General features: G+C 38.0%; 3 protein-coding genes across 3 annotated transcripts; 1 reads left to right on the top strand and 2 right to left on the bottom strand.

Moving 5' to 3' along the window:
• Window positions 1-232: 232 nt before the first annotated feature.
• LOC142182289 (uncharacterized) lies at window positions 233-694 on the bottom strand. The gene has a single exon (XM_075256501.1). The coding sequence runs from the start codon at window positions 692-694 to the stop codon at window positions 233-235; it is 462 nt and encodes a 153-aa protein (XP_075112602.1).
• A 1,696-nt stretch (window positions 695-2,390) lies between these two features.
• On the top strand, window positions 2,391-6,249 carry LOC107793076 (uncharacterized). Its single transcript, XM_016615360.2, has 5 exons — window positions 2,391-3,223; window positions 4,084-4,239; window positions 5,393-5,488; window positions 5,573-5,725; window positions 5,841-6,249. The coding sequence occupies exons 1-5, from the start codon at window positions 2,630-2,632 to the stop codon at window positions 5,973-5,975; spliced, it is 1,134 nt and encodes a 377-aa protein (XP_016470846.1). The 5' UTR covers window positions 2,391-2,629; the 3' UTR covers window positions 5,976-6,249.
• Window positions 6,250-6,686: 437 nt separating this feature from the next.
• Window positions 6,687-11,275, bottom strand: LOC107793074 (uncharacterized). Its single transcript, XM_016615357.2, has 10 exons — window positions 10,920-11,275; window positions 10,684-10,761; window positions 9,839-9,935; window positions 9,486-9,709; window positions 9,235-9,337; window positions 8,704-8,804; window positions 8,416-8,590; window positions 7,346-7,516; window positions 7,136-7,236; window positions 6,687-7,045 (listed from the first exon to the last, which is right to left on the bottom strand). The coding sequence occupies exons 1-10, from the start codon at window positions 11,157-11,159 to the stop codon at window positions 6,986-6,988; spliced, it is 1,350 nt and encodes a 449-aa protein (XP_016470843.1). The 5' UTR covers window positions 11,160-11,275; the 3' UTR covers window positions 6,687-6,985.
• Between the last annotated feature and the right edge of the window lie 155 nt (window positions 11,276-11,430).

The raw sequence follows: 11,430 nt of genomic DNA, 5'->3' as shown, positions 1-11,430 counted from the left end.
AATCCCAAAAAACAGATTTTTTTTGTTTTTTTTTTATTTTCTTCTTCTTCTTTATGTCCACCACCATTTCCACCATTGCCTCCTCCACTTTCCGTCATATTCTCCGACTCAAATCGCTATTCTTCTTTCGAATCCCATACCAGATTCAAATTCAGCCGAAAACGAAAAGGTGAGTATTTGTGATTGGAAGAAAACAAAAAGGATACCACATACACTCATAAATCATTTCCGCTTAGCTGACATCATCCTCACTATTTTCATCTTCATCAGTGTCAGAGGGAGGTGAAGGGTCAAGCCTAGCAGCATCAATGGCCCGCTTAATCACCTTCTCAACTTCATCGTCAGCCTCTTCATTCTCCTCCGCAGCCTGTTGGTTAGCCGAAGAAGAATAAGCGGGAAGAGAGCTTTTGAGAGCTGCAAATTTGGGAAACAAGTTAACATCGGAAGCTGTAGAGGTTGAACATGGTTGTTGGGGAATAGGGTTTTTGATTTTGGGGGTTTGCTTGGATTTGAGGGCACAGAAACGTTGATCGAGATCTGGATCGATGAATTGGGTGGAAGAACCACGAGCCATATGGGAATTGAGGCTGAGCTTGAGGAATACATCATCCTCTGCCGCCCGCAGCAGCTCTTCAACCTCGTCGTCTTCCGCCTTCTTCTTCCTCCTATTGTTGTTGTCGATACCTCTGCTCATTCTCTTCCCGTTGATGACACGGTACCACACTTGGTCAATTCAAACTTCATTATCTGTATTTTAGTGGAAATAACACTATATAGCTGAGGTGGACAAATAAAATGATGTGGCACGATTTATAATGGTTATTTTTGCCACGTAGACGGAGATTGCAGAACACGCGCTTGGTTAATTAATAAGCCAGCAAAAAACGTGTCTAATTGGTATGAGAATTGCCTAAGAAACGTGTCTAATTGGAAAGAGGTCTAGTTTAAGTGTCTAAGTGAAAGATTGTGCCAACTTTAGGTGTCTCCGTATGTATTACGCCTAAAAATAATATGTATTGTATAATTATTTTAAAGAGTTATTTTATAGAGCAGTGGTTAGGCCTGCTATGTTGTATGAGACCGAGTGTTGGCCGGTTAAAAATTCACACATCCAGAAGATGAAAGTAGTAGAGATGAGGATGCTGAGGTGGATGTGCGGGCATACAAGGATGAACAAGATTAGGAATGAAGATATTCGAGAGAAGGTGGGCGTGGCCCCCATGGAGGACAAGATGCGGGAAGCAAGACTCAGATGGTTTGAGCACATTCAGAGGAGGAGCACTGATGCACCAGTGAGGAGGTGTGAGCGACTGGTTGTGGTGGGCACGAAGAGAGGTAGATGGAGACCTAAGAAGTATTGGGGGGAGGTGATCAGGCAGGACATAACACGACTTAGGATTTCTGAGGACATCGCCCTTGACAGGGAATTGTGGAGGTCGAACATTAAGGTTGTAGGTTAGGGGAAGTTTGTGAATATTACTACAATCGCACTAGAGTGAGACTAGCCATTTAGGAGTTAGTCTTAGGATGCTACTGATCAGCTACTGATGCAGGGCTGTATCTGTTGGATATTAGTATACCTTACATCCTTTTCTCCATCCTTTTCGTATTTCCTATATTTCTTATATTGTTGTTATTTTGTTATTTTATGTTATTTATTATGAGTCTATTGATAGTACTAATATATTGTCTCTTGTTGCTCTCTTGAGCCGAGGGTCTCCTGAAAACAGCCTCTCTGCCCCTCGGGGTAGGGGTAAGGTCCGCGTACATATTACCCTTCCCAGGCTCCACTTGTGGGATTATACTGGGATGTTGTTGTTGTTGTAGTTATTTGTTACAAAAATACCATTCGACTGTTTGGAAAAGTTTTTGAAAGGGCAGTTCTGTCTTTGTATATTCTTATTCATGTATTAAGAATTATATGGTATTGCTAATGCCATGATTTACTATGTATAAAAATAGTACTGAATAAGGTGTATAACTAATACATGTATAAATTACTAGTTATACATAAAATGAAAAATACTACTACCAAACAAGAATTAATAATATTAAAATTAATACATACATTATTTTCCCGAATACATAATAATCAAACAACCCTAACTGCTAAAAATTCCTCCACCTCATCTTTTCATATTCCTTCCCCCAAACCCCACTTTATTTTGGCATATAGGAAATACTTGATAAAATAAAAATTTAAAAGTTACTTGTAAAATTTTATATTTAAAGTAAAGATTAGCAGTGCCTCAGATAAGATAGAAATTTAACAAAGAAAAATGGATTAAGTTATCTACTTCCATACTAATATGATTATGAAATATAAAAAAGGTTTATTTCTCATAAAATGATATTTTAATTTAAAAAGTACTCCTACCACTAAGGAGGAAATATATTATCTTTCCTCTTCCTCTTCACTTCATTATTCTTGTGTTTCTCTCCTTCTTCCTCTGAATTCTGAAATGCTGCTTCTCTGACATCCTCATTCTTTCCCTCTGAATTTCATCCTTTCTCCTTTAGCTTCCACCTAAAATATTGTCACTACTCTCTCTATAACCAAAATCAATTCTTTCCAAAAATAACCAAAATTCTTGAATTCCATAGTTATTTTCCTCTACAGTTCACAACCATGCCTGTAGTATTTTCAGAAAGCTCAAATATTTCAGACCAAATTAGATACAGAAAATCCAGAACCCAAAACCAACAACAAGATTTAGATCCAATTCCAATATTATCTTCTTCTACTCGCTCAAAGCCTACAATTTCCTCTCTACTTTTAGCACCATTTTCTCCTACAAGTCCAACCCATGAAAACCCAACAACAACCAGTACCACCTCTACAGTTATTTCCACTAAAAAGAAAAACTTTACGACATTTAGAGGACTTGGTTGTACGGCTTCATCACAAGTGTCGGTTCCTGCTGTAATTAGAACTTCTGCTGACTGGGATTCCAAGAGAGTCAAGAAGAAAAAACAGAACAGCAACAAGAACAAATCCGTTAATTCTGCTGTTAATGTTAACGGAGGAGGGATTGGGTGCAATAATATTAATGTTATACTGAATAACACGTCATCATCATCGAGCTGTGTGGGTGTTCCTGATGTTTGGTGTGGTCCTGGAATTGGACTAACTACTGATGCTGCTTCTGTTGATTGTGTTGTTTCAAGAAGACCCGTCTCTGGTAGGGGAAGAATTGAAAATGACAAGGTTACCCCTAGAGAGGTACTGTTATGTTTTGTTTTCTTGATTGTAGATTGCTTCAACATGAGAATTAATAGGCCTAGTTTGTTTACTGTTGGATTTTACTTATTGTTCTTGGTTTCATATGATCTTTAAGTCTTAAGCTTTGGATTTTCTCTTGGACTTTTGGTGAAGCATCTTTCACTAGGTTAAGGATGCGTATAGTAGACCCTTGTGGTTCGTCCCTTTACTTTAGTGCACCGGACCACCCTTTATATCTTTCACCAGGTTGAATTTCAGGGTCAAGGCAATTTCTCTCTCATTGTTATATCTGTTATTCTGAAATTAGCTTTCAGTGGTAACATTATCTTTTAATTTAATTCATTAGCTGGTTTATGTTTAGAGTTAGCTGATGATGAAAGTGGGAAGGTGCTCCTCAGTGGATTAGGATGTCATCTCTTTACCTCCCTGCTCTCTATGCTGTAGCATACGTCCTTTAGACTTGTCAATTGCTGATATTTCTAATACTGCATTTTACCATCTTTCCCTCAAAGAATTGAAGTTTTTGATTCTCAAAGTTATTTGGTAAGTCATGCTTACTGATCCTACATAATAAAAAAGAAAAAAAGGGTCATGCTTGGTTATCCTTCTGCTCGATCTCTCATTGTCAGTTCTGCTTGTTTTTCTCGCTTTTGTACTTCTTTGCCTCGCTGTGAAGTGACAGTAATTCATTTTCTCACCAGTTTCACTTTTGAATTTATGTTGTAACTTCAGCTTAATGGAGTCAGTAGATGAATGTTGAGTATATAGTTTACGTTTTATTTTTTTATAAAGTTGGTTATAAGGTTTACACAAGTTAATTCTTGCAAATCTAACAATTGTTTCCTTTTGTTTCTGTACAGCGAACTACATATCCTGTACGAAGAATGGTGAGCCCAGAAGACAACCCTTTTCTGGATATGGAAAGTAGCCTTGGTGTGCCGCGATCCCAAGTAGAATTATTTGCATCTAGGCATCATCGGCATTCTCGCCATGGTTACCCGGAAGGGCTTGCTGAGGTGAGTTAATACATACTTTACTGCCACACAGATTTAGTTATATCTTGCTGCTTCACTGCCTTTTGTCATGTAAATTGCGAAGTTGTCATTCGTGCGCGAATGTCCAAGTAAAAGTTAGTTTTCCGGTGCTCAGGAGCATCTAGCTATGATCCCACAGTACCTTGCTGAACAATGATCTCGACTCTTTAGAATATCTATTAATTCTACAATTATCATTTTCTTTAGAAGGAAACGATATAAGGGAAATAGGTTTTTGCACAACTTTTTGTCCAAATTATTGCTGGAACACAGCAATCTGAGCAGCTTGGTATAGAGGCTTTGCATGCTGATGCATCCTGCTAACGATTTTTACCTTAGTGTTTTAAATATGTCTGGTTAGCTAGGAAGATACCCAGCATATCGTTTATTGACTTGTTTAAATTAGTTGTGAGTGCCAAATAAAATTAAATGAGAGGTCATGCTTAGCCCCACAAGGAAATGCTCGTGCTCGTTTTATCACAGGAATTGAGCATCATTGGCTCAATGCTGTCAAAGTTTGATGCTATAGTTTTTTTTTTTGATTTGCACCGGGTGTCCGAGTTTCTTCGAGCCCCGACTATTCCCGGGGGTGCACAGGCCCTCGGTAAGGAGTTTCTCGCAAGTGCACCACGGTTAATTCAGGTTTTACCCAGTCCGATGGCCCTCAGAAATTGTTTGCACCCAGTGGGTTTCGAACTTGAGACCTTGAAAGGGAGCAAACCCCAAGGCTCAAGTCAATTGCCACCAGACCAACCCCAGAGGTTAATTCAGTTTGATGCTATAGTTTAAGAGACATAGTAAACAAAAGTGTTTTCTCTTTTGGGAAACATCATAAACTTAATCTGATTTCTGTCCTTCCAATTGCCATGCCTTAAATTGCTTTATGATCTTAATAATGGTAAAGCCGTCTGTGGTCCTAATTTAATGGAGTATCCTTGTTTAAGAGTTGAGGAGAAATGCACAATGGGATAATGTGCATGGACTTTGGGGGATAATGTTTGCTTAAGGTTCTGAAATGTGATAGTCTACAATACTTTGTCACTGTAATCTCCTGTATTCTGCCTGACTGCCATGGATCAACTGGAACCAATCTTAGGAAGATAATATGCATGATCTTTGTGGGGTGTGATTGCAGATTGTGATGCTTCAAAATAGTCTTATGGGAGGAAGGACAGTTGGTCTTGATCGATATCGGGACTTGAGACTTGACGTGGATAACATGTCATATGAGGCAAGTCATTCCCTTGTCAATCTAGCCATCCTTTTAAATATATCTCATCTTCTCATAATCAATGATCACCGTTTAAATAAACAGGAATTGCTGGAACTTGGTGATAAAATTGGATATGTCAACACAGGATTGAGAGAAGACGAGATAGCTCGATGTGTTAGAAGGACCAGGCCCTTCTTTTTGAATAATTTCTCTCTTATCCGCACAGAATTGGAAAGGAAGTGCAGCATCTGTCAGGTTTATTTCTAAAAAAAAATCTCTAGACATTATTTTCGTTACTTGCTTTTCTTGAAAACTTAGTTTGGTTGTTCTAACAGTTGACACTTTGTCCTTTCTGCTTCTCCCAATACAGGAGGAATATGAGGCTGAGGATGAGATGGGAAAGCTGGATTGTGGACACTTCTATCACATTCGTTGTATAAAGCAGTGGCTAATGCAAAAAAATAGTTGCCCCGTCTGTAAATCTGCAGCTATGTCTAATGACTAAACATCAAAAACATTTCCACCCCTCATGAACCTGTTGTTCTTTCTGTATAGCTTCTGTTGTCATTACAAGCTAGAAAATTCTTTACAGGGCGTTTCTATCCTATTTTATTACTGAGACTGATGGTTCTGTTGTTTGAGTGGCAATCCAATATGGGTTGAAACGAGTGGTATACAATGTATTAGCCTTCTTGTTTGAGTACAGGGTTGAATGGTACAAAATCTACTACAATTAATTTTACATGTATTTCAGATGAGTTTCTGCTATTCTATGTCAAGATTGGTTTGGTGCTTCATAATACAATTCAAATTTCATGGCAGTTTAGTCCGTTTGTTTATATTTGCACCCCAGCACCAAACCGCAACTTTATTGCTAGAGGGGAAATTATTGGATGAAAATAGATGTGAGGCTCAAATTGACAAGTGCTGCATCTGGTATACGTATCTTTATTGAGGTGGGTATTTTGGTCTAGATAATGGAAAACTTGACACCATCATGTTACCATTTAAGGAGTGGGCCATCTCATATAGTCATATTTAAGTGAAGTGCATTGAGCTTTCTTAATAGTGGGTCAGTACCAGGCAATCACTTTCGCCAAAATAAATGGACCTTGATTCCTTCATTTTGTGATCAAGATTTGTGGACTGTGAGTGGGCACGACGTCAACCTCAATATCTCTATTGCTATAACAATGAAATTAGAGCAAAATCAAAATGGCCATAAATGCAACTGCACTATGAATGAATTGTATTTTTCATGCTTCATAACTGCATATCTCTTACCCACAGTGGTTCCTAGTTATCTTTCAAATGGAACTCAACGTACATATCACTAGAGTTGGATTGTTTGAGCTGCTGTCTTGACGCCCATCTCATGTCCCATGCATCCCATGTAGGATTAAAGGTTAAGCTTCTCCCACTGTTGCACAATATTTTCACTGTGGCAGAGATAATCCATCGATGAAAGAGTTAGTAATCTGCTACAACTTAACTCGGCACTGGTTGCAGAGGATGCTACACTCTATCATGTCGACTGAGGAATTCAATTATATATGGGTATACTTGATAGAAGGCCTGCATTTAGAACTTCTTCTGCTTAATAATAGGTCCATTTAGGTTAATAAAATTTGGAAAAAATTGAAAAACTAATTTTATATCACATACCATTCGTCCACCGACTAGATCATAATGGCCATAATTTGGACCCCGAGGTTCACCAAAAACTTTATACGTGACCAAGTCTTCAGGAATCAGCTTGGCAGTTTCTAGTAGGTTAACATGGCAGTAAAAAGTTAGCAGTCAGCTTAAAGAAATGACCGGAAGAAGGTAAATATATGAGTGAGCATGATAACAAATCACAAAATGATATTCTACCATACACAGCTTCAGGAGGACAAATAAGGTCTCTGTCCCCTGCAAGAGCTAAAACAGGCACATTGCTTTTGTGAAGATGGTCTTTGTAAAAGAAAGTCCCACTTCTATTCCTTAGACCACCCTTTTGGAAGACTGTTGATAGCTGTGACAGAAGTTTAGCAGGAATAGTGCCTGCACAAATGTAACCATGTGATACTCCATAAATAATGCCGAAAAAGTACTCAAAGAGTTTCTTTTATCTTTTTTCTTTCTTATATTCTTATTCAGTAAGGATGCAACATTTTAATCTATTGAAGGCTTTATGATAGATGTTAGCAACATGTTAGCAATGGTCTAATGGTCTCAAAGACGGTTGATGCAACACAACAGTTGACAAACTCAGTCAATTTATACATCAAAATACTTGGACGGGGATCTGCTTGACAGAGAGTTGGTATGGTTAAATTTAGAGTAATTTCAGAAATAAATTCTTGTTATGCTTTTTTGTCTACAATAAATGCGAGTGTTTTTTAAACTAAAGTTTTTTAAAAGTTTTAATGGAGTACAGCACAGAGTAACAGAAACATAACATTATAAACTATCCAAGTTCAAATGTGCTGATGTCCTCAGGTAGAATATATGTGATGACACCCAAATGATTGGAGTAAAACGTTAGATTCATTTGTGCAATGACATAGCAGTCCATGATAATCGACAGCCGTGGAAAACTAAGAAAGTGAAACAAGATTTCTTGTATAATAACACCTATCACAGGCAAATGCTTCTACGAACAGTGTGAAAAAAACTTGATTGCCTGTTGGATATTGCTGTTCTTGTGTAATGCCGTACAAGGATACCAATCTTGTTTAGGATGGAGTGCACTTGTCATCCCAAGTCAACAGTTCACCTAAGATGGAACCAATTATATCATTTCCCTTTAAGGCTTTCACTAGCAGGAAGCGACTAACCATAAAAGTAGAGAATCAATAAATGGAGCTGACAAAGAAAACCCCACAAGTCAATCATGTTTTGCATCTCTTCTCAGTGATGGTTATGATCTTCAACGAAGAAAGAAAACCAGCCATACTTACAAAAGTTTTTCAAGACAAGTCTCTCAAACATTTCCGGATGCATCATATTTTCCGCAGATATCTGAGGATTTAACCATGATAAGAGATATGGAGGATGAGATGCAAGAGGATAGATGGCTGCGAGTAATGCTCCGAGTGGAACAACTGGAAGATTCACAGCCTTTGCAGGATCTACCTGTGCATCCACCAACAATTAAAATCCTCCTTTCATCACATTAGAGATAAGCAAAAGTTGCAGTATATTTGAAACCCTAAAGTGCACCACATGATGTCTTCCATTTTACTTACTAAGGGTAAAAGTGTTTTCAGGGATGACCGTGAAGTAGTGTAGTCCAGTGATGAACCCAAAGTGATGACTGATGCCAACTCGGTGCACTTTCCTCTGGAACCTGGTAAATTGATACACATTAATTTATATGCATGTATATATATACTGCATGAAGTGACACATATCGTCCCTCTTTACCAAAATGTTTGGCGGCACTTTTCTCTTTCCAAGATACAGACTAAATAAACTTAGACCTAATTTCACCATTTTGATACTAGGAGAATTGCAACTTATAGTACTCATTGGTTAGTTTAAAATATCTAAATTTTGAGATAAATTAGTCTATCCTGCTTTTAGCTATGAGATTTAGTCAAATTGACTCTCGAGGAGTAATTGTTTAATAATAAACACACTGCTAGTAATCGTTCCTTTTGCTGAATAAAAAACCAAAGCACAAACCAAAGGATTATTTGATTAACTTGGGCTACCATTTTTCCCCAAACCTAAGACTAGAAAATACAAGAGTAGTGATGGATCAGAAGGTGTTATACCATTTTGTGAGAGCATTGCATACAGCAAGATACCTCCCATAGAATGGCCAATAGCGAGCAACTTTCCGTCCTTCGGTCTGCATTGGTTCCTTATGTAGTCCATCTACATAAACAAAAACAGAAGCACTAACTAGTAACTAATGCAAGTCAAGTGCATAAATATAATAATCTTAGAAAAGCTCCTGTATTATATTACACAAGGAGATAAAGACCAATCTATTCAAAATCCATGCCACGAGATGTCACCTCACCGCTGTAGGCACATCTTCTTCCAAGTAATGATCGAAGTCCCAGTTATACTTCCCAATCAGATGAAGCTGTTTCAAGAAATCTTCTACTGTAATAGAAAAGCGGTTTTGCAGACCAGTAAACTGAGAGATTGGTTGTTGACTTTCCTCAACAATATTTCCAAGTCCGTGACCAAATTCCCTGAGTTGGCTTGTAATAGTAGACACTTGTGTTGCATCTTGTAATCCTGAATTTTTTACCCAAATATGAATGTGATGGCAATGAAACCGCCTTTTTAACAGGGTTTTACATTTTTTTCCAATTGCTTCCTGATTGATTTTGTATGCTAAGGGATAAATAATCCATTAACACTGACCTTCATCTTGACTAACTTTTGCGCTCAAGCCAGCTCCTCGAACTTCAAGAATCCAAGTATCAAATCCTTGGTGAGACATATATCGTGCAAAAGATGACTGCAGAGTAATCAAAAAATTTCATTTGAAAGTTAACCATCAAACTGACATCTAGCTAAAATCAAAGACAAACCAAAAACTGCGAAATCAGAATAAAGTTTAACAATCCACATCAGCTCACACAGATATCTTTTGCTTTTATCTTGCACTACATATTGACGAAAGCCGTATGAACAATCTAAGAGAGCAGAAAAAGCACCATACCCTCAGGTATAATGAGATGACTGAACTTTGTAATTGGACAGGTACATGGTGTACAATATATTGTACATTTACGATAATAAAGTGTGAAAAAACTATCTCCAGAAGCATAGATGGTATGGTAATTTTCACAGGCTGTTATAAAATTTGGACAACAACAACAATAAACCCAGTGAAATCCCACAAGTGGAGTCTGGGCAGAGTAGTGTGTATGCATACCTTACCCCTACCTTGGACATTTAAACAAATAAATGTTAATCATGAAACAACCATCCCATTATTGGAGGTGAAAGATTGGAGGAAATGTACTGATGTTAGCGTATCAGTTATTAAGAGAATAGGATACAGCCAAATCGTCTTATGAGCCATGGACTTAACATACAAGTTACTCTGCTAATGCATTACGTACGACAGGACAAAAAGTGTGCAAAGGAAAATCTTGAAGGTATAAGCAAATACTCTATCATCAACAAGATGCCCGTAAAACTTGGAAAAAGGAGTAGCCCAGTGGGGCTTGTTGAGGAGGAATAAAAAAGCAGAGACTTACACCAGGAGCAAGATCATAGCCAATGGCATTAGTGCCTACTCCGGACAATAATAACAGAGGATGATTCCTGCGGCTCCGCTGCACACGCATTTTCACATTATATCTATAATATTCGGAAGGTAAAGGGGAACGAGGCTTTTCAAGCTTAATATATATGTATATTAATGTGTAATGTAATAATATTTTTTTAGATTTTCTATAAACATATTATAGAGTTCAATTTCAATGTAGAGCACCTGTGGTGAAGGCAAGTAGCGCCATAGGGCGAGTTTCCATTCATTGTTGGGAAGGGGAACGTAATGAAGCTCATCGGCCGTACAAACAGAGGGCTTAGGGCTGGTTTTACCACCTGCGCGTGGCCTCAGCATCTGCGGTGGACTACCAACGGCAGCGACGGGTTCTCCGGCGGAGAAAGACGGAAGGCCAGCCGGCGCGTGAATCGCCCAACGGAGATCCGATGGAGCAAAAGCAACCATTTTATTACACTAGTATTAATTTTTCTAGTATAGCATGAAAGGCATTAATATTTGATGCGTAAGGTGCGAATTTCCAAATTCTCGTTTTATTCATATTTGTTGCTTTCAGTTTTCATCAATCAATGTGATAGTATCTTAAATGCATGCAACATGTGCACGTGTCCGGTCCACAGGATAACAGTAATTCCTCAATCCCAATTTTATTAAATATATAAATATCAATGTAAGGTACATTATAATGTGATATAAATAGTAATTAAGAAATGGTTAA

Source organism: Nicotiana tabacum, chromosome 6, assembly GCF_000715075.1.
Source record: "Nicotiana tabacum cultivar K326 chromosome 6, ASM71507v2, whole genome shotgun sequence".
NCBI classification, from domain to species: Eukaryota; Viridiplantae; Streptophyta; class Magnoliopsida; order Solanales; family Solanaceae; genus Nicotiana; species Nicotiana tabacum.
This window is presented reverse-complemented; position numbering and strand designations above follow the sequence as displayed.

Excerpts from the sequence above, each read along its gene's own strand:
- LOC107793074 (XM_016615357.2), bottom strand. The coding sequence starts at position 11,159 with ATGGTTGCTTTTGCTCCATCGGATCTCCGTTGGGCGATTCACGCGCCG. Across the intron at positions 9,710-9,838 it reads AAAAGTTAGTCAAGATGAAG|GATTACAAGATGCAACACAA; the intron begins GTCAGTGTTAAT and ends TAAAAAATTCAG. Across the intron at positions 9,338-9,485 it reads AAGAAGATGTGCCTACAGCG|ATGGACTACATAAGGAACCA; the intron begins GTGAGGTGACAT and ends TTGTTTATGTAG.
- LOC142182289 (XM_075256501.1), bottom strand. The coding sequence starts at position 694 with ATGAGCAGAGGTATCGACAACAACAATAGGAGGAAGAAGAAGGCGGAA.
- LOC107793076 (XM_016615360.2), top strand. The coding sequence starts at position 2,630 with ATGCCTGTAGTATTTTCAGAAAGCTCAAATATTTCAGACCAAATTAGA. Across the intron at positions 4,240-5,392 it reads ACCCGGAAGGGCTTGCTGAG|ATTGTGATGCTTCAAAATAG; the intron begins GTGAGTTAATAC and ends GTGTGATTGCAG. Across the intron at positions 5,489-5,572 it reads TGGATAACATGTCATATGAG|GAATTGCTGGAACTTGGTGA; the intron begins GCAAGTCATTCC and ends TTAAATAAACAG.